The sequence below is a fragment of the Temnothorax longispinosus genome, chromosome 6 (assembly GCF_030848805.1).
Source record: "Temnothorax longispinosus isolate EJ_2023e chromosome 6, Tlon_JGU_v1, whole genome shotgun sequence".
NCBI lineage: Eukaryota > Metazoa > Arthropoda > Insecta > Hymenoptera > Formicidae > Temnothorax > Temnothorax longispinosus.
The window spans coordinates 21,024,638-21,046,150 of NC_092363.1; the positions used below are offsets into that span (position 1 = coordinate 21,024,638).

Sequence of the window (21,513 nt, forward strand, 5' to 3'; positions counted from 1 at the left end):
TTGAGAAACCCTTTTAGATTATCGAATCTCAATAAAGGCTGAAACGATCAAATTCTGAGTATATATAGGCTCAATCGATAGGTTGTATCACGAAAGAAATCACTCGAAATAGGTGGTTCTTGTTTCGCACATTAATTGTTAAATGCATTATAGTGCTCCCCGATACGAAACGTTTGATTAATTTGTTAGCACAGAAAACTACGAAAGAGATTACAAGACTATTATTTTGATTGTTAAAAAACGATATACATGACTTTTAATAGCACCCTCGAACTTTCAACTGTTTTGAAAAATAGAACAATTGTGATTATTTATACGGGACTATGTATTTCTTTTCTTTGCATAGTAATATACATATATAATTTACAAAAATGTAAGGGAAGTTAGATTAAAAAATTGAAAATGTCACGAAAAAAGAAAGTCACAAATTTAATAAAGAAAAATGTGATATACACAGCGACGGGTACATGAAAAAGCAGCCTCTTTTAAAAGAAGTTATATTTTTTGTACAATAAAATGTCCACTAATTACAGCTTGAAGAATGAGAAGCTAATTGCTGTCGAAATTGATAAGAAGCATATAAATGAAAGAGGTGCTACATGTATCTGGGCAATATTATGACATTATGATACTATTTGATTAAAGTGTTACTAAAAAAAAATGACTCTTGATAAAGTATTATGCTTAAAGTATTATACACAAAATTTTGTTTATGACTTTCCACAAACACGTTAATGTAAAATTCCTATATATAATGCATACATATTTCTTTTATATAAATATATTACTCTTTAGCATTGTTTCAAGTCTTCGATTGATTTACTTTCTATGTTTTTTTCCATGTAAAATGTATTAAATGTAATTTTATGGTTGCAAAGAAAACTATTTTTGGATCTAATTACATGTCATAATTTACCTAATTCTAGCACACCTAATTCGCCACGAAGTGAATATAATTTCACAGACTTTTTTTTATAAAAACTGAAATCTAACGAACGTTAAACATTAATAACACGCAACGCTATGTTTTGTTTATATGACGAAGAAGAAGCGACAGAATCTATCACTAGATGGCCACTATCTTCACGACTACTCTTCGCTGCGTCCGATTTTTTAGATAATAATCGCGGGACTGTTTTAACAATGTCATAACGACTTTCTACGTTTCTGAAGCATTTCATGGAGTTGTACGGGACGATATTTGATCACGGCAGACACGCCTGCGACATCAAGAAGAGATCTTGCTGGTTTCTCGCATGCGCTCACAGATCGATAGAGTACGTTTATATAGCGCCTGAAAAGTTTGAACTTTCGGAAGCGGGTGTTTAGGGACACGACTGAACATCGCATCACTTTAACGTATAGAGTTTTAGTAGATCTGTTCAGTAGGTGTTGTTCCACGTTTATCGTAAGCTTTAAGTAGCTTTCGTGTATCAGACTCCCGATTGCGCGTGCACGTTCGTGGCTCACGATCACACGGATTTGCATGCCTGCACGGTCCTGAGTCTTCACGCCTCTCGAAGTACCGCGAGATCATTTTCCAAATTGGGGGGTAATCGAATCGGTCAAAGAGGGTAATTTGACGCTTCCACATGCAGGCACTGCAGATGGCGGTATGCCATTTTTTTGCCTCTTGGAACTTAATTTTTTGCAATTTGAAAATTGTTTTGTCCCAATGCCTTTTTGGGTCTCTCGAAGACTTTATAGATCTCCTGCTGGCTGGCTCGATTGTCAAGTCCGCGTTGACGCATAACGTCACACTTGGCAAAATTGTGAACTACAAGACGTTAGCGTTATTTTTCATTTTAGTGTAGTGTTTTTATATTTAAAATAATTGCTGTAGTGTGTTATATATAAAACTGTCATTTTGTTTATAATTTAATATATGTAAAAGCATATATATTATTTATTCCTACTATAAAAGAGTTTAGAGTGTTACCTTCTTTTTGTCAATATTGATACAAGAAAACTCATTCAGTCTTTAATATTCATACTTTTGTAAATTTAAAAAAATATAAGAAATGGTTCAAGAGAGAGAGAAAATACTGGAGATCTTTGTTCCAACATATTCTTTATAAATAATTTAAGAGCATATATCCACTTTCATGAAGCAACAATTTCGTCAAATTGGGTAATAAGCATTTTAATTAGCAAGCCCGCATTTCCGAAGTTTTCAATCTGTATAAATGTATTCAGAAAATAATGCAATAATGTAATTTCAGAAAATAATGCAGGATTATGTGTGTAGTTGAAAGTTCAAGGATGCTATTATGAAAATCTGCGTCAAAGTTATGTATATCGACTTTTAACGATCCCAAATAACAGTCTTGTAATATCTTTCGTAATTTTCTGTGCTATTAATTAAAATTTAATAAAATGTTAAGCCTGGTCTACAATGGATGTATTAAGTCGTAAGTCGTAAGAATTGACCAATCACAGTCTTGCGATCGAAGAATAATGAACTGTGATTGGCCAATTCTTACGACTTACGACTTAATACCACTTAATACATCCATTGTAGACGAGGCATTACTTTTATCAGGAATCCGTGTCGGTGGAAAATCGGTGGATTAAGCGCAGGCCGGTGGATGGCCGGTGGAACATTTACTATACACCGATGTTATAAAACCGTATTTATAAATCTATATATACCAAGAGATGTGGACTTATTATAAATCCGGTTTTAAAGAAACATGTATAAACGCTAAAGGCCATCGCAAAATGCATAGCTTAGCATAAGCGTAGGCTATGCTGCGTAGCATAATGCTAGGTCTACAATGCGAGTCGTGAAATCGTGAGTCGTAAGAATTGACCAATCACAATCGAATTTGAGGAGAATAATCGACTGTGATTGGTCAATTTTTACGACTCACGACTTTACGACTCGCATTGTAGACCTAGCATAAGAGCGCTAAACCAATGAGCATCCAGCATAAAGTCGCCATATTGATTTACATGAGATGCTCATTGGTCCAGCGGTCTTATGCTATGCTTATGCAGCCTATGCAATTTTGTGTGCGTCGTGCGATGTGCGATGGCCTTTAAGTTGTTAAAAATGGCGTTTGCTGGTAAGGACGCTTCGCCCCTGTGGCACAATGGGCCGACTCCTGGTGCATTTTATCACTTTCCCGGCAGCGAGTACGGCACCGGTGGATTCCAGAAATCACAGTACGTTTTCATCCGATAATTTACAAACGTTTCCATCCTCTTAGTTTAAAGTTTCTTGACGTACAAGTTTCTTAACCTGTACATTCCTGTGATGATGCAAATCTCGCATGTCATCTTCAGTCATCTTCTCTTTTACAGAGCGACAAAGTAAAGTAAAACTCAAAATACTTAAGACTGGTACTAGATAAACTTCCGAAATGGTATGAAGATATGATAAGTGCTTACTTTAACTCTCATTCTATTGTTTACAGGTCTCCTATAACAACTGGCACATCTGTCATTGGCATACAATTCAAAGATGGAATTGTTATAGCGGCAGACGTCCTAGGATCTTACGGATCGCTCGCTCGTTACAGAAATCTGGAACGTCTTATGAAAGTTAATGATAACATCATCCTTGGTGCGTCCGGAGATTATGCGGATTTTCAGTGCATCAAGAGCTATGTGGAAAAAAAGATGTGAGCCTCAGCATAGTTTTTTTTTTTACATGTATTTAATATTCTTCAAATAATACATCTTAGTTTATTACGTAGAGTGCTATGTAATAAACTAATAAAAGTTTTGTAAAGTTATTGCACGATATAAGAATATATTAGAGTTTCCTATAAGTATCAAAAGCTCTAATTTACGACAACACTTTTGTTTCAGTCTCGAGGAGCAATGCTTGGATGATGGATTTAGTTTAAAGCCAAAGGCATTGCATTGCTGGCTAACGCGTGTCATGTATAACAGACGATCAAATTTCGATCCGTTTTGGAACAATTTTATTATTGCTGGTTTGGAAAATGGAGAACCGTAAGTGTATGTTTCCTCAACACACTTCGTGTCTTCGAGTACATCGTAAATCGCAGTTTTGCCTTTTCAGATTTTTAGGAACTGTGGATAAGCTTGGGACAGCTTACAACGATCCTGTTATCGCGACTGGATACGGTGCTTACATGGCAACGCCTATATTGAGAAAAGCTTACGAGGATAACAACCAAATGAATAAGGAGGAAGCTATCGAACTTCTGTACAAAGTAATGCAAGTTCTTTTCTACAGAGACGCAAGATCTTTCCCAAAGGTAAACTATTAAAATTCGTACGTGTGTAATTAATAATTTTAATTGTATTGTCAACCTGCTCTGTTTTTTAGTATCATCTTGGCATTGTCACAAAAGAAAACGGAGTCGAAATACAAGGACCGCTAACCTTAGACAGTTATTGGGGACCTGCTGTTTTGTAAAAAATTATGTTTTCTTATTCCTTTAAAATAAGTTATAATAAAAGCGTCCATGGTGAAGATCGATTCTCTCTTGATGAATAAATTAAAACAAGTTTTCATCAATTATACATTTATTTGCATTACATATATACATGTAAGGATAAGAAAATATTATTTTCAGTAACCATACTAATAATCTTCGTTATAATAACATAAATTCTATTTAATATTTATTTTTACGCGTAAAAACGCGACATAATACTTGCAACATTAAAACGTATATGGAAATTAATTTATATGTATACCGGAAATAACATTTAATAGATACTTTTTGTATAAATAACAATAATACCGATTATAGACTAGAGGGTTAGTACTTCGCATCCAGTATCTGTTATTAAAATTGTATGTTCAACTTGAGCTGCCCTAGAATTGTCGACAGTGCAAGCTGTCCAGCCATCTTCCAGAATTTCGATCTGCGTTGTTCCTTGACTTAAAGCTGGTTCGATGGTGAATGTCATGCCTGCTTTCATTTTCTCAGGAAAATCATTTGCTGCAAAACAGAAAAGAGAGATCAAAATATCAGTATACATATAAGACGATTTGACTTATCTACGGTATGTAGCAATCGAGAAATATTTTATCTAAAAAACAAATCAGATAAATTTCCTATTGGTCGTATGAGCTAACACGCGATAATATTAATAATGGAGTATTTTCACTGTACCAAAATGATAAACATCTGGAGCACCATGGAAATAAGTTCCAATACCATGACCCAAAAGTCCAGGTATTACATTCAAATTGTGTTTATTTGCTGTCTCTTCTATCACATTACCTGAAAAGAAATGGAAAGATTATATACACAATATAAAAATAAATGTAATAGCACGTCAACGAGTCGACTTTTAATTAAATGCATATCATTACCAATATTACAAAAACGTTCGTCTGGTTTGCATATTTCAATAGCTGACTTCAAGCATAATTCCGTGACCGTTATCAATCGTTTGCCTTCTGAATCTACTTCACCCACTTGAAACATAGCTGAGCAATCGCCATGATAACCATTAAGATATACCTACTTAAACAAAAATTAAAATATTTTAATAACTTGTAACATATTTTCGGGCTGATAAAGAAATACGACTTCATAGAACATTTCTCATTAAAGATAAAGCTACTCACTGTTATGTCAACATTGAGCATATCTCCTTCTTGTAAAGGCCTGTTGTCTGGAATACCGTGGCAAGCGATATTATTAACACTCGTACATATAGACTTGGGAAAGCCACGGTAGTTGAGCGGACTGGGATAAGCTCCATTGCCAATAATCATATCGTGTATTTGCTTGTCAAGAAAATCGGTTGTGATACCTGGCTAGCATATATTAATTTCGTCTTACATTCAAGCTTATTGTAGTACATGATATATGATGTGTATTTAAGCTATTAATAATCCTTAGGAATGCGTTCTAGAAAGTCGAAAAGACAAGAAATATATATAAGTGGACGTTACTCGATCTTAAAATATTACTTCTCAATTAAATATTGATTTACAACATACATGTAACATTCTTATGCACTTGGATTTTAAAAGTATGCAATAATGAATGATGAATTGATATGAACTTTTCTTATTTCAGTTTGTAAAACTTGCGCCCAAAACTCATGCATATCTTTCAGATATTCTTTGTGTATAGAGCTTCAGATTCATTGTATCTCTTTTAATCTACAAATTATTTATAATCTAAAGCTGATGACTGAGGTAACATGAATCTAGATTCCTATACAATATGTGGAGAATAATTCACCTTAATCAATGCATTAATTTGACGCAGAACGCGACCAGCAAGTTTACAACTCTGCCTCATACATTCTATTTGACATTCATCTTTGATCTCGGGTGTCGCCGGTCCATTTTTAGGTTCCGCCGACTGGCTGTAGGATGGCTGGGGTATGTATGAAGGTACGATGACTTTTTCAGAAACCAGCCAAGGTTGGACTACGGCGTATTTTCCGAAAGAATTGTCATTTTGGGTGTCGACAAATCTGGGTATTTTTACACCTCCAGCCTAAAACAAACATCTTATAGTTAAATTCTTTTGCTTTGATACAGATATCTCTTACGTTAATCTGATCTAATACAAAGAAAACAATGTTATTATATAATCTGATGACAAAAAGAAAGCAATATTACTATTCAAGGGATCTAAAAGATGAAAGAAAACCATTTTATTTCTATTGTTCATAATAAGAAATTATATATAAGATGAACAATGTAACTCCAAAAAGAAACAATTATTGACAATTAATAAAACGTGTATGGTCTTCGCCGCAGTTCTCTTTTACAAACCAAATTATTCAAGATAAAGATATTTAGCTACGATGAAAATAAATTAATGAATGCACATTTAATTTATAGGTGAAAAGAAACGTACCCTTGACATAGTCTTGAGGATGTTCAGAAGGTATGATTTAGAGGATTGTGCCATTTGAATGATGTCTCTGCTCGAGCGCATGTTCCTCGATATTTACCTCCGTTCTACTTGCGATGTGATCTTGTTTGTCGCAAATCAAATCAATTCGACATGTGATCTGGATGTGGATGTGATTTCTTCCTTCCGTAAAAGTTTCGTTCTCTGTTTTCTCTCTTTCCTTTTGGCCAATTCGCGCATGTGCACGAGAAACGAGAACGTTAATAAACCAAGCGTTGAACGAATAAAGAAAACTAACCTATGATTATGATCACAGTACACAGCATGTGAAGGCGCTTACGCTTCTTTTCTTCTTTCTTATTTTTTATTTGCTCCTGCCGCTTTTCAGCGGACAATACGGCCAGATTTGCCACTGTTTGTTTATAACAAAGCTTGACTTACTGATTGCGTAGCGAAGTCTGAATGGAATTAAATTAGTGCAAGTCTGAGTAGAAATTGTGATTGCATCAAGCAATCTTCAAAAATTTATTCACAATCAGTACAAAACATGTCCGAACACGTCCACGACTCAAGCGCGACTGAAGGAAGGCGCTTACGCTTCTAAAACCTTAAAAGGAGCAAATAAAAAAAAAATACAGTATATGACAGTGTTGGGAAATCGAGAAACAAGCAAACAAGTCTCTATCAGTCTCTATCCAAAAGAAAGAAGAGGAAATTGATTGGAAATGCAAGAAGCTATGGAGGAATTTCTTAATGCCTCAAAAATCCCCTTGGTAACAATTTGCATTTGTTGCAGTCTCAGAACACTTTATTGTTATTTTACATTCAACGTTTGTTTTATCTGCTACGTTATATTGCAGTCCCAGTTGCCGCCTTACCAAACGATTCGCGTTGTCATGGGAAATCCGACGTGCGACCTGGATTCCGCTGTATGCGCCCTGGTCCAAGGATTGTTGGAGTACCTTGACGCTAAGAAGAATGGATTCGCTAACGTCACCGTAATACCAGTCATGAATATCCCGGAAAAAGAGTTACGCATTAAAACGGAAGTGATTTACAGCCTAAAATCCCATGGCATCCCGTTGAACTTGCTGACATTTAGGTAAGTCCCTCGAATTCTGGTAAAACAGTCTGAGCTTTGTGCTATTTGATTGCTATTATTATATTACTCTTGGCAGAGATCAGATTGATTTGCAAAATGTGCAGAGCGACGCTAACAGGAGGCTTGAGCTGATTTTGGTCGATCATCATACTCTCGAAGAGGAAGATTTGGCGTTGAAATCTTCAGTCGTGACAATTATCGATCATCGGCCGTTGAATCCAGCCTGGGAGTGGCCCAACATACTGTTAAATGTAGAAATCATTGGGAGTTGTGCCACCCTGGTTGCACGCAATGTTCTACAGAAGTATCCTGATATAGTGGACGAGCAACTTGCGAGCCTCTTGCGAGGTAAGTATTATATTTGGATAATAGATTTTTATTTAACAGACACAAAACGATTTTTATTATATAGTATTCAATATTTTCTACAGGTCCAATATTAATCGACACTTTTAACATGTTGGAACGAGCAACTGCTACTGACGTCGACGTACTAAATGCTCTTGAACAACTAGGTAAACTCACGTCCGACAGAACTGAGACATTTAACAAGATTATGCATGCAAAAACAGACTTCACTGGATTAACTCTCGAAGAAATTATGATTAAGGATCTAAAAGTGACACTTGGAATACCTCTCGTTGGATTTTCCATTTTAGTAGAAGTGCGTTGTCTAGAATTTTTTATTAATATTGTGAACTAATTTTTTAAACTAATTTACAACGTAATTCATAAATAAATTCTAGAATTTCCTCATGCTTGAAAATGCGGAAGAGGTCATTGAAAAGTTTGCCAACGAAAGAAATTGCAATGTCGTTGTTCTCATCGGGCAAGGTATGACGAAGGAACGTGTATCTAGAGATATTGCAATCTTTTCAACATTATGTAATCAATTTGCGAATGACGTAAGTATTATTCAATGTAATTGTCATAAAAATTTATCTCAGCACATTCTAGTATATATATCCTTTTACTTTCTTCACAGATAATTCGAGCGTTGGCTGAATCTACTCGGCCATCTCTAGATTTAGAATTTATCAAAGAAATTCGAAAAGAGAAATATATCATCTATTTGTACAGACAAGGAAATCTGAAGGTAACACGCAAACAGATATTACCGATTGTACACAGAACGACGTTATTGCATGGATTTAAGGCTGATCCCTGAGCCGAGAACTCCGCGTTGACAATGGCGACGTACCGTCGCGGTAGAAACAAGAACTCTCTCCAATGGAAGAATAATAAGCGAGAAATGTTGAGAATTGACACGTTGAGAATTCTTGCGTAGTATTTCCAAATAAAAAGATATTTGCTTAAAATAACACTGCAGATCACTTCAGCAGACTCCGAAAATATTCTGAGTTGAAGTTAAGTCAAATATCTTTTTATTTGGAAATACTACGCAAGAATTTTTAACGTGTTATTTCTCGCTTCTTTCTCACATTCCAACATGATCTTATTTCTACCGCGACGAGTACCCAGGAGCCTTAAGAAAATATCACGTAAATACATATAGAATATAGAATTTTAAAAAATACTGCGGTGGTATAATTTGCTAATAAAAACGTACTCGAATACTTTCTTGTGTTCTTTAGGATACCTTTTTTACTACATGATGTTTCCCGCTCCTTACTCAGTCATATTAGGATTTATTAATTTTGTTGAAATATATATATTCCTTAGTAAACGTATGTTTCATTAACGATAAGTATAAGGCCATGTATATAATTACTGTACATATTATATTCATTAATTAATATACGTATTTAATATACATCTACGTGTATATTAAATATCATATAGATATTCTCATATCGAATTGAATATTAAATTAACAGTGCATTTTTGTTCCAAAAAAGATTGGCGCATTTGGAGTTAATGAAGAGCTTTTGTCGATGCTCGTATTGTGGAAAAATATCTCGATTATCGGGAATTTTATGATTTTGCGCAGTGAAACACCGCCGCTATCGCCATTGGCTGCCGGAACGTCACACCCCTCGACGTTATCACGTATCATCCCCCAAAAAGGTCCTTTCCTCCCGGCGCGATATCGCAGTGACCGTGGAGAGCAATGTCGTGGCTACCGGTCACCCCTCGCTCGCAAGAATGTCGCGGAGATGTGCGGGATCGGGATACATCGTGAAGACCGTGTGACGATCGTTTTGCATCGTGGCGATAAGGGACGCGGAAGAGATGCGAGCCGAGCGGAGCAGCTAAAGCGCCAAACTCGACGAGCGAAAGAGGCTTATTATTAACGCGACGCACGTGTTCCATTTAAAATTATGAGCCTGGCCTCGGAGCGTCGGCGGTTTCTCCCGAACGGTAAGGACATCGTGCAGAATGTTAAAAAATGTTAAAAATCGGCGAGAGACTCGAGAGACGCGGGAGTCCCTAACGATCTCTTCCCCGGGAATAACGAGAATCAGAACGCGTTCGGCAAAAGGAAAAGAAGGGGGGTGGAAAAAACAAGAAAAGAAACGAATTAACGAAATATACGCGCGGAGAATTTCGCCCACCCGCAAAATAACGCATATTGATCGTTCCATACTTGTTGCGCAGAGACAACAGCCGGGCCAAGCTACGCCGAGTATCAACATCCCCACCCTGTGCGAGAGCGAAAAGCTGCATCGCATCTCGCGGACGTCGCCGTTCCGTAAAATTGTATTTCTTCTTCTGCGTTTCGACGGCGCACCGCGACGTCCACCCCCACAAGGGGGAAACGGGGATGAGGGAGTCCGTCGAGCTGTATTATGATTTGTAAATGCGCTCGGAGTATCGGTAACGCGCCGCGCTATCGCAACATATCATGGAGACAGTACGCCTTTTGATAAAAGTCCTAATGCTGTTCAGCTGGTGCGCAAGGGGATCCGTCGGGAACGCTCTCGGTGAGTTGGCCCTGACACTTTACCGCTTCGTTATCAACCCTTTCCTATGCGTGGGTGACACTTGTTTTACGACATGTATTTTTACAAATTCGCGAGACTCATGTGACGTCCTTTGGCATGAAAGCATTTATTCTTTCTCCAATTCTTTAGTTTTTGAAAATTTGTTGTGTGATGATGAATAACGACTCATTATTTAATTACTTATAAAAGATTGATTATAGAAACGCACATAAGGATGTAATATAATAAAGAATAATTTCAATGATTATGTTATTAATAATAATAGCGACAAAAAACAGTCCGAAATAAAAATATAAACGCATTTTTTACAATTATTTTTATACACATAATTATATTTATTTTATTGACATATTTACAGATGTAAATAATTAAAAGCCAAGTAATATTTAGCTTTTTGTCAAATATTCGATAATAAACATATAAATATATATTACAAATTACATATGCTTCAACTCTAAAATATTAAAGATAATGGTAATCATAATTTTAGAAAAATGCATTCTTCCGCTCGGCATGGAAGAAGGAAAAATCCCGGATGAAGCGATCACCGCGTCATCCAGTTATGAGATGAAATCCGTCGGTCCCCAAAATGCGAGGTACAGAGATTAACACGAAAATATGTACGGTAATTATTGTATAGCCGTCATAATGATAATGAATATTCGTAGAATACGGCAGGAAAAGAACGGTGGTGCTTGGTGTCCGAAAGCACAAATTAGTAGCGCCATACGCGAATACCTGGAGATCGATCTGGTGAGAGACCATCTTATTACGTGGACCGAGACCCAGGGGAGATTCGGTAACGGTCAAGGTCAAGAATATGCCGAGGCATTTTTTCTGGAATATTGGCGGCATGAAAAATGGCATCAGTACAAAGATTTAAGAGGGAACAAGGTACGCGCTTGACTATTAATCAATATTAATTTAAATTTTAATTTAATTAAAATTCAATTTACAAAGATTGAAGTAACTTACAATTGAAGATTTCGTAAAACATCAGTTTTAAGATTTTTTGGAAAGATTAATTTAAATTTAATTTTCTTAATTTCCAAAACCAATAACTTTAACTGAAATTAATTTTTCTTGTCGTATTCGTAAGAAAGAACTTTCTAGAACTCGCCGGAAACAGAAAATTTATATTATACTTAAACATACTGTATTATACTTATATTATAGGTCCTGCGTGGCAACAGCAATACATATCTAGTCGAGAAACAAAAGTTAGACCTACCGTTCGTCGCGAGTCGAGTAAGATTTGTTCCTTACAGTCAGCATCCTCGCACTGTATGCATGCGCGTCGAGATTTACGGCTGTATCTGGAATCGTGAGTGTTTTTCATATGCTATTTAATGTTATATTTATTGCGTTTGCAAAGAGAATATATGCAATTTAATGCAGTTCTAATCAAATGCAGTCGTCTTTTTATACGTGAAAATAATACATAGTCAGCAACATTATGAAATGTTGAAAATATTAGAAATCATATTTAGAGAGATACGGATTTGAAACCGATAATGAATTGAAATAAATTCAATATAATGAGAACACCTTTCATTGTTTATGCAGAAGGCGTCGCTAGTTATACCGCGCCCAAAGCTGATGTAGACGGACCTAATGGGTGTAACGTCGAGGATACGTCATACGACGGCACAGAAATCGAGAATTTAATGTTGAACGGACTGGGACAATTAACCGACGGTATAGTTGGCAACGAAATGGAAATTCTGGAATCCGATAGAGTAACCAACTGGGTGGGATGGCACGATCGGGATAATGTAGAATTATTCTTTGAGTTCCAACTTTCTCGGAAATTTAGAAATTGTACGATTCACGTGGCTAATCTGCCCGATCTAAGTGTTGAGGTGCGTGATTACTTGAAGCAATTTTTCTTGATGTATTAACAAACTTATTCTAAGTTCGGCAACTTTTAGATATTCTCGATAGTAAACTTTTGGTTTTCATCGGACGGCAAAGAATATCACGAAACACCGGAAACCTTTCAAATGTTTAACGACCCTAAGATGAGCATCATTCCTGGCAACAGCAATGGCAGAAGTAGCGCTTCGATATCTATTCCGTTGCAATCAAGGGTCGGCAAATTTATCAAAATGGAAATAAAGCCTCAGTCAAAATGGTTGTTGCTAAGCGAGATCACATTCCAGACAGGTAATCACTAATTCCCCTACTATATGTTCAAAGTATATTCAAGTTATATTATTTTGTAATTTAGTTCCAGATGTGAAAAACAGCACTGACGGAGCATTGGCACGTTTGTCATGGATATATACGAATAGTAACGAGAACATGTCCCAAATAATCAATCAAGATCAGATCACGAGAATAAATCAAATCGAAGATAAAGAGATTAAGGGCGAAATTGACAATCTAGAAATTCAAACTGACAACAAGATCAAAGGCGAAGCTGACGATGGAAGGAAGATTAATATTCAACATGGTGGTACAATGACAGGAAAATCAAAAACTGATTCTAACGAAACAACGTTGGTGTTAAACGAGTCGAATCTAACGCCGGATGCCTTTCCCGTGAACAATTCGCCAGCGTATATCGGGCTAATCAGCGCTGCGCTGACTATAATAGTCTTTTTTTCGGGTTGCACGATTTTCCTCATAAAGCAGAGGGGGCGCAACAAAGTGGCCCTGTTACAAAAGCATACCGCGTTATTATGCGGCTCGCCGGCGCCGGGTATCACGATCAATACGAAGGATATCAAATTACCCACACCGATCGTGGTAAACAATCTGTCGCAATCTCGACTGTCGTTGAAAAGCAAAATTACCTCGAACAACGATTACAAATTCGGCGACGTCGATGCGAGCGAGCAGCATAGCATTTACGAGAAGATTAATAAAATATCCCCGGAACCATATATCAAATGTGAAGCGAGATCCAATTATAAAGCAGAACATTTTGGTACGTATAGGACCGCATATTAATAACCGTTAATGGCATTAATAATTAGCTCTAATATTGATCGTGTCCAATCGCAGAAGCGATCGAGAAGTTTTATTTTATTTTATATTAGATCCAAACACATCCGTATATATAATCAGAAGCTAACGACTATAATTATCAGGATATAATAATTTATTTGATTTGCTTCTTTCCATTCTGCACTTAATAATTTACATTTGACCCAATTTTCCTGCGCCTTTCCTAATTGAATTTTAATTTAGTCATGATTAATTTTATATTCAATAATATGAATGCATATTAATTAGTAAAATTAACGAAATTATTTATAAACTCGTAATAATAAGCGCCATATTATATATATTTGTTAAATAATGCTCGTGTCCAATGAAACATCTCTTATGCGTGCTTAAATTACATTCTATCTGACATCATTATTGACTTTGTATGTGTTTTTTTAGATACTAAAACCAGCGAGAACTTCACCGACGAAGCGCGAGTGGAATGCGTAATGCCAACGATGTCGAAAAAACTGAGTCACTCACAAACGGGAAAAATTAATCAGAGAATATACGAGAGTTATTATGCGGCCACGGACATCTTGACGGTAAGAAGGCCCGCAGCATATATATATAAATGTAACGGTAATTTAGACAGTTTTGCGATTGTTTATGCAATACTCGGTACAGTATTACGGTATGTTGTAGATAAAGCGACGCGATCAGCATCCCGTTGTGAGTCTCTTCACGCCGCTGCTTATCCGGGACTCGATCGTATCGTACAAACGCGGGACTTACGAGGTCCCGCGCATCTCTCGGCATAGATTAAGAATCCTCGATAAACTCGGCGAGGGAAACTTCGGTTTGGTGAGTCTCGTATACTTTCGCTTATTTTCCTGGGTATGAATCGCTAAGACAAGACTTCTTTCTCAGATGTTTTTTTTAGACGTCTTTGCTGTTCAGTTTTCTTTTTTTAATTTATAACATGAAGATGTGAATCCCATTTAGGTTCACTTATGCGAAGCGAAAGGCATACAAAATCCGGATCTAGGCATCCTTCAAAACCGTCAAGTAGTTATAGTCCGGTCCCTATGGCGCGGCGTGGTTGACGCTTTAAGGTAAAAGCATCACGTTTTTTTTTTTTAGCTTCCGCAAAGCTCTTACACGCATGTATCATTTTAGGGAGGATTTTATGAACGACATGCACACCTTGGCTGAAATACGGGACGTCAATATCGCTAGGATAATCGCGATCGTCGAGGAGGAACCTTTTAGTGCCATTTTCGAGTACGGAGAACTCGGGGATCTGTCAAGTTTTCTAAAAAGTCGTGATCGCGACGCGCCGATAAGGTAAGCCTGCACGGACTATTTGATTGCAGATTTCGTGTATTTTTTTCTGTATAGGCTCTCACGTAATTATGGATTTTGCAGTTACGAGTGCTCGTTGAATTTGGTGATGCAAATCGCTTCGGGTATGAAGTACCTCGAGAGTTTAAACGTACCACATTGCGACCTAGCAGCCAGGTAATAATATTACATTCATTATGTAATATAAATATTATATTTATATATTTTACACGTTTGTCAATATATTTCGTAGGAATTGCATCGTTTGTAAAGACTTGCTAATTAAAGTATCGGATCAAGCCATGTACTGCAGTAAATATGACGGCGAATATTACGTCGACGAGTGCTACGCGAAGATACCATTACGTTGGATGGCATGGGAAGTGGTCCTATCGGTAATTGTTTGTCTCGTAATTAAGATTTCAAGATAAAAAGAATTTTTTATTTATCGCATTGCACTGCTTTTCTATTGTTTTTTATCTAGTATAGTATTCAGTCATTTATACACACTTCGATTTTTTAGTAAAATTTTCAAGTAAAATAATAATATGATCTAAAAGATTATTCCGAGAAGAGAGGATGAAACATTCCGCTCAAAAAAAAATTGAGTCGACATTGTCTGAAAATTTCGTAATACTTAAATTAAATTGAGAATAATATTTTCGCCTATGTTTAGAGGAAACGAAGCTGTCAATCCGACGTTTGGTCGTACGGCGTAACGGTTTGGGAAGTGCTGACGCGCTGCGAGGACATACCGTATGCTGACCTGACCTCGGAACAGGTGTTGGAGAACTGCGGCCTATGGTACTCGTTGGACAACGGCGGTAAAAAGAAATGTCCGCGGATCCTCGAGCAGCCGGTGTTCTGCACGGACGATCTGTACCGGTTGATGCTGCGATGTTGGTGCAAACTTGTGGAGGATCGGCCCAGTTTCCAGGAGATTTACTGCTACCTCAAGAAGCTGACTCTGGATTAAATGTAACGCAAATGCGAATGCATCTCTGCCGAAAGAGCATACGAGAAACGATCCATGCTCCAGCAGCAGCAGCAGCAGCAACAGCAGCAGCAGCGGCGGCGGCGCGGACCAAATCGATTACAATCAGCTAAGAAGCATCCTGATTTCTTTCTTGATCGCTTTCGCAGGTAGCTCGAACTAATCGAGCGAATTGAATCGAATCGAGGAGTCGTAAATGCCTAAACACAACAACGTGGGATGCTCTCTGGCCACTAAAATTACTGCTCAACTAGATTTATCTAATTTTGATTATATAAGTAAGTGTAGGCTAATGACATAACGATAAAAATTTAATGCGGCGGATAATCGCAGGTTTCTCGTATAATATTCTATGCGTATGTCAAGGGATAATCTGAGAATAATTTTTCAACGGTTATTTCCACAACAATCTTTCGCGAGAAATACGTGATTTTCGCGAGCGAATAAGAGAGATTCACATCTATTTACTAATTTCTTACTTTACATATCTTTCCTACGCTTATACATATATATACATATTACATATATATATGTGATACCCATTATCGTTTTTACTGTTAAAAAATATCGTTCCATTTCTTCTATATCTATTGTCTAGGTAGCCGACGCGAACAAGCTTTCCAACGAAACTTGTCGCAATTATGCTCGAGTTTGTTGCAGATTCTGCGCAAAACTTTAGTCGCATTTTGTCGGCTGGATACTTTATATCATCGTGAAAATTCGTTGCACGTAGCCGAAGCAAAATAATATAAGTAAAAAATCGGCATAAGCGAGGTAATACTCAATTACGTCGAGGAATGACAATCAGTTTTGCTCACCTATTTATATGTACTTATTTTACGAAATAATATCACGATGTACTCGTATTGATCAATTCAGCTTATCTAACGTAGGAAGAGGGCGGATCGTTTGATCTTTAATCAAATTTCGCAGTGGCGCAAGATTTTTAAATAGAAATAATCTTCATATATATATCCTTTCTTACATATATGTATATCTTAAGCTAAGTCATCTCCAATTTTATTCGGAAATACATAATACACGATTCACGGGATGTATTTGGAACGAGGGTGCTCTTTACGAATCGCGTTATTACGTTATTCTTCCAATTTAAGAATAAGGATATATTTAAACAATTTCTGTGCCAAATAGCAGTAATTCAGAAAGGATGAGTTTCAAGATGTACTTGAGCTGTACTTGAACCTCGTGCGAATATTTTGTTCCAATGGATATAATTAGATTTCTAAAGCATACTTCCTATTTTAAGATACACCCCGTGCGTAATAACAACGTTAACTAAGAAAACGAAGCAAAAGAAAGGAGCAAAAGAGCAAAAGAGAATCACAATTACGATTATTGGAAACAACGACGATAATAACGATTATGGTAAACGTACAATTTTAGATTATATATGTTTATAACAGATGTAACGTTTAATTAAATCAAATTTGTAATATCAATCATGTGTATTGCTTTAAAAACGTAGATCTGATCTAATTATCTGTGCGTATGTATAAAGATTATCGTTTTCTTTAGAGTTACTTCATATTGACAGTCCAAGGGTTTCAACGAGTTAAACTTTAGGAGTACTAAAACTTTATTTCCCATCTAATTACTGACAATTAAGTAAATAATTATTTACAACCTTATCAACAATTGTTATAATTTGTTTACAGTTTCATACGAGGCGTACGATATTCATTTCTTTGTGAAAATCCTCGAGAGACTGTTCCCAGCGTTCCTCGAAATATATCCCTAGCAAGAACTTCGCATTCAATCCGGTATTTATAGACCACGGGAGATAATGATTCAAGTATAATTGCCTCTGTCTGAAATATTATGACATACGAAATGATCACTACGATATATCAATAATAACCGCAGGTTTATCGTACGAAGTAGCTCACGAGTTTACCTAGGACGTAGTCGACTAGCTCCGAATATCGCACCAGTTATGCACATCGGCAAACGCAGCTGCAAAGCCTCTACCCACTTAACCGACACCTCTCCTAGCATCGTCGTCGGCATTAGGAGCATAGCGTGAAAGATATCGTGCACCTCCCGATATCGTTGCATCACGTAGGCCAGTTCGATATCGTCGACGAACTGCACCGCAAGTCTATCGTCGGGCGACACATTCTGCAATCACATAGCTCGCTCGTTACGTTTTGCTCACAGTTGTTCTCTAGACGGTAAGACTCATCTTACATTGTCATCCAAGAAATCGCGATACGTTCTGCCCACAGTTCCTGGCGGCAGGTCTCTGAGGTAAGCGAGGTCGACGGTGGACGTGTTTACGCGTGGCTTTTGCGCGAGTACACGTTGACCCTCGCTCGTATCCTTCATCCATTGATGACAGCGCACGAGGGCGTTTGTACCGGTAGTCTCCCCGAGACACGCTATCATGTCACCTCGATAAGGATTCGCCAACGATACAGCCGCCGAGCCCATCGTGAGAAGCACACGCTGCAGGGGGGATAGGGATACATGGTGCTTGGCATAATCCTCCAGGTACGCCTTGCAGGCGGTCGCGAAACGGCCTGAAACCGAGCGAGGAAAGTAAGAAGGTCTGAGAAACCGTGTTGTCTGTTAATAAATAAAATTTATTTCCATTAAAATAGCGCTGTTATATGTATGTACAGATTTAGCGTGTAAATTACATCTAACTTCGTATGGCGATGGTTGTACCCTAATTGACCTAACTGAATGTTTTCCTAATTAGGCGTAATACTTATTTGGTAACATAATAATTTTACTTTGGTATATATTACAGTCAGGTTGTCGATATTACTTCACGTCGCTCCCTAACTCGGGCAAGTTAAAAAGCACTTTGTGACACGAGGAACAGAAATATTCATAACAGCTATTGGTCAACGTACGCATCACCCTGTCATTGCTTGGAACAAAGGACCATGTTTTGTTTCTTTATCTCTCATACTTATATTAACGATTTGTCTTATCTTTAACGATTTATCTTACGTTTAAGTAAAGATCACTAGCTGTTATATACTTCCTGAAGTTAAATCATAAATCTTTTGTACAAATGCTTTGTATCATACAGAATTGTTGTATCATACACTCGTAATATACATCACGTTGAGCTTTCTTTAACACCAAAAACTTACAATCATATGGCTTGTATCTGACTGGCCTGAGATCGAGCCAAAGTGTACTTCGGCTGACTCTCTCTTTTGCGAAACGTTACCCAAGTGTACACTAAGCTACCTATCACACTTAAATTCAATCCTACAAAGTTCAACAACGAAAATATGTAGTCCCCGCCGATCACCATGCCGAGATACGTCACGCATATATTTTTCAGACATCCGATTATGGTGGTCGTCAGCGCGGAGTTGTACAACGTACAGAGGAGCGTGCTGTACGACAGTACAAAGCCCATTATGCACGACAATACAAACTGCAGGACGAAAAACGGATTGGTCCAACCGGGAAACTCGAGCGCCAGGGTGATGTCGCCCATCCACCAGGCCAGCAGGACCGTCGGGCCGAGCATGAACAAAGAATTGTAATACATCAGTCCGTATTTTCCTAATTCCTTAGAATCCAGCTTCTTTTTCATATATACACCATTGGCGGCGGTGAAAAAATCGTTCAACAGGATAAAGATATAGCCCTCGAGATTGAAGGCGAGATCGTTCAGCGCGGCCACCACCGCGCCCAGGATCATCGTGTAAACGCTCAGCTGTATGGACAGGCGCGCCTTGATGCCGAGGATGTAGTACTCGGCGATCATCGTCATGAGGATACTGAATCGCCTCAGGGCGGTGAACATCGGCAGGCTCAGCTGCTTGGTGCCGCCCAGGCCGAATATCATGTTGCCGATGTATATCAACGGCAGTGGCCAGATCTTGGTGAAGGTCGCCACCTCGAGGCTCGGGAACTCGACGTACCGCAGCTTCTTCGCGACGAGCAGGACCAGGATCGTCGCGAGCATCTGGCCGATCCCCAGCACTTGGAAGGACGGGAAGCCGTATGACGTGAGGATGGTCTTGTTGACGACCGTTATCATGAACGACGACAGCCCGTAAAAGACCGCCGACGACACCCGCGCGAACATCGCGTTCTGCTCGTGTTCCGTCATCCCCGAGAGGAAAGAACGTATAGCAGCCTGGCGCACCGGCCTTTCCGCCACTCGGCTCGCTCTTATCCGTCCGCAACGAGCCTCGTTATCCGTGAATGAACCGTTTACTGTGATAAATAATTACACACATAGAGGAACCTACGCTTAGATAACCTTATCATTCCTCCTCCGTACATGGCACCGGCTGCGCGATCGAGCTCGCGCTGGAGGTTCGGCTTCGGGGTGAAGGCCTCGACGGGGAACGGTGCGCGGTCCCCCGCGGAACGTGAATTTTCAGACCTCAGACGTGTGATGCAATCGCAAAGGCATGCTCCTCGCGACGATCAGACCATCAGCATCAGACTGATCAGGATCAGAGTCCTCCGCCGATCTCGCTCTGCGATACCGCTGGCGGAAAAAAACAAACCGTGACAGGTGTAGATATGGTGGACTTCCGAAGGCGCAAATTCTTAAGCTAACTTGGCATTTTCATCAGCAACAATCGGACACAAAATATATGCTTTTTTATACGTACGACGTTTGGAAAAATTGAGCTTATGATAATTGTAATTGGCTCCGATTTCAAATGCATTTCTTTCTGCTGTTTATCGTTTATTTATACGCTTTATTTATAACATATTTTTCTCGAATCTCTATAAATGTTTAATTATATACCTATTTCAATTTGCGTGGAAGTATATATAACAGCTACAAGGAACAGATCTCTTTTGATTGTATGATCGATTCACATATGCTATAATTATCGTTCTTTATGATTTCATGTTTAATTGTGAATGTATTTGATGTGAATACGAGGAGTGATTTTTGGACAATCTAACTTTTGCATTCAGTTTTCAGATTATAGGCATATTCCAATGTTATTATTTAAAATCGTCAGACTGTGACATAGGTTTACGTCTGTTTTTTTTTTATATATATAGCTGTACACCTGTTGGTACTTATTTGAAATTTTACGAAAGCAAGAAGGGATTCGAAGTTTTAATGCAGCAATTAAAAATAAACCTTTTATTGGCTGAATGAAATTTCAAGGATTATCCAAGACTAGATTTAAGTAAGATATCGAACTACGAATACAAATGCTGTACATTTTACGCAAATTCAAATACATGCATTCTGCGAAAAATTATTTTACCTTGAATTATAAATTTCATAAATTTCTCTTATCAAAGATTGTAACTTTTCATAAAGCGTAATTCGACCGGACCAATCATGCGGCACGAAGAGTATATGTCTGATATTTCTTCTCGCCTTTTTATTTCACGTATACAAATTCGTCATGCGTCATCTCCACGAACACGCAATGCGACACGACGTTCCTTATC

General features: G+C 37.9%; 5 protein-coding genes across 7 annotated transcripts; 3 read left to right on the forward strand and 2 right to left on the reverse strand.

Moving 5' to 3' along the window:
* The first annotated feature begins 3,014 nt into the window (after positions 1-3,014).
* On the forward strand, positions 3,015-4,495 carry Prosbeta7 (proteasome subunit beta type-4). The gene is made up of 5 exons (XM_071781107.1): positions 3,015-3,168; positions 3,420-3,626; positions 3,817-3,963; positions 4,034-4,232; positions 4,304-4,495. Exons 1-5 carry the CDS (start codon positions 3,035-3,037, stop codon positions 4,391-4,393), a joined length of 777 nt encoding a protein of 258 aa, XP_071637208.1. The 5' UTR covers positions 3,015-3,034; the 3' UTR covers positions 4,394-4,495.
* Positions 4,496-4,620: 125 nt separating this feature from the next.
* Positions 4,621-6,953, reverse strand: LOC139814670 (methionine aminopeptidase 1D, mitochondrial). Its single transcript, XM_071781106.1, has 6 exons — positions 6,813-6,953; positions 6,186-6,446; positions 5,561-5,752; positions 5,303-5,453; positions 5,100-5,210; positions 4,621-4,925 (listed from the first exon to the last, which is right to left on the reverse strand). The coding sequence occupies exons 1-6, from the start codon at positions 6,891-6,893 to the stop codon at positions 4,735-4,737; spliced, it is 987 nt and encodes a 328-aa protein (XP_071637207.1). The 5' UTR covers positions 6,894-6,953; the 3' UTR covers positions 4,621-4,734.
* Positions 6,954-7,388: 435 nt separating this feature from the next.
* On the forward strand, positions 7,389-9,488 carry LOC139814669 (exopolyphosphatase PRUNE1-like). Its single transcript, XM_071781104.1, has 6 exons — positions 7,389-7,582; positions 7,670-7,911; positions 7,988-8,259; positions 8,343-8,575; positions 8,658-8,816; positions 8,897-9,488. The coding sequence occupies exons 1-6, from the start codon at positions 7,535-7,537 to the stop codon at positions 9,077-9,079; spliced, it is 1,137 nt and encodes a 378-aa protein (XP_071637205.1). The 5' UTR covers positions 7,389-7,534; the 3' UTR covers positions 9,080-9,488.
* Positions 9,489-9,866: 378 nt separating this feature from the next.
* On the forward strand, positions 9,867-21,317 carry LOC139814665 (discoidin domain-containing receptor 2-like). Of its 3 annotated transcripts, none has more exons than XM_071781095.1 (19): positions 9,867-10,233; positions 10,471-10,796; positions 11,308-11,413; positions 11,486-11,711; positions 11,994-12,141; positions 12,384-12,679; positions 12,749-12,983; positions 13,048-13,749; positions 14,211-14,356; positions 14,457-14,615; positions 14,757-14,866; positions 14,931-15,098; positions 15,180-15,272; positions 15,349-15,490; positions 15,772-17,475; positions 17,766-17,870; positions 17,974-18,281; positions 18,336-19,626; positions 19,709-21,317. In XM_071781095.1, exons 2-15 carry the CDS (start codon positions 10,718-10,720, stop codon positions 16,069-16,071), a joined length of 2,910 nt encoding a protein of 969 aa, XP_071637196.1. In that variant the 5' UTR covers positions 9,867-10,233; positions 10,471-10,717; the 3' UTR covers positions 16,072-17,475; positions 17,766-17,870; positions 17,974-18,281; positions 18,336-19,626; positions 19,709-21,317. The 3 variants fall into 3 exon arrangements, with proteins under 3 accessions (XP_071637196.1, XP_071637195.1, XP_071637197.1); XM_071781094.1 differs by having other exon boundaries at positions 18,336-19,615; XM_071781096.1 differs by lacking the exons at positions 17,766-17,870; positions 17,974-18,281 and having other exon boundaries at positions 18,336-19,615.
* On the reverse strand, positions 17,669-20,191 carry LOC139815453 (UDP-sugar transporter UST74c). The gene is made up of 4 exons (XM_071782381.1): positions 19,220-20,191; positions 18,298-18,675; positions 18,005-18,228; positions 17,669-17,918 (listed from the first exon to the last, which is right to left on the reverse strand). The coding sequence occupies exons 1-4, from the start codon at positions 20,189-20,191 to the stop codon at positions 17,768-17,770; spliced, it is 1,725 nt and encodes a 574-aa protein (XP_071638482.1). The 3' UTR covers positions 17,669-17,767.
* Positions 21,318-21,513: the final 196 nt, after the last annotated feature.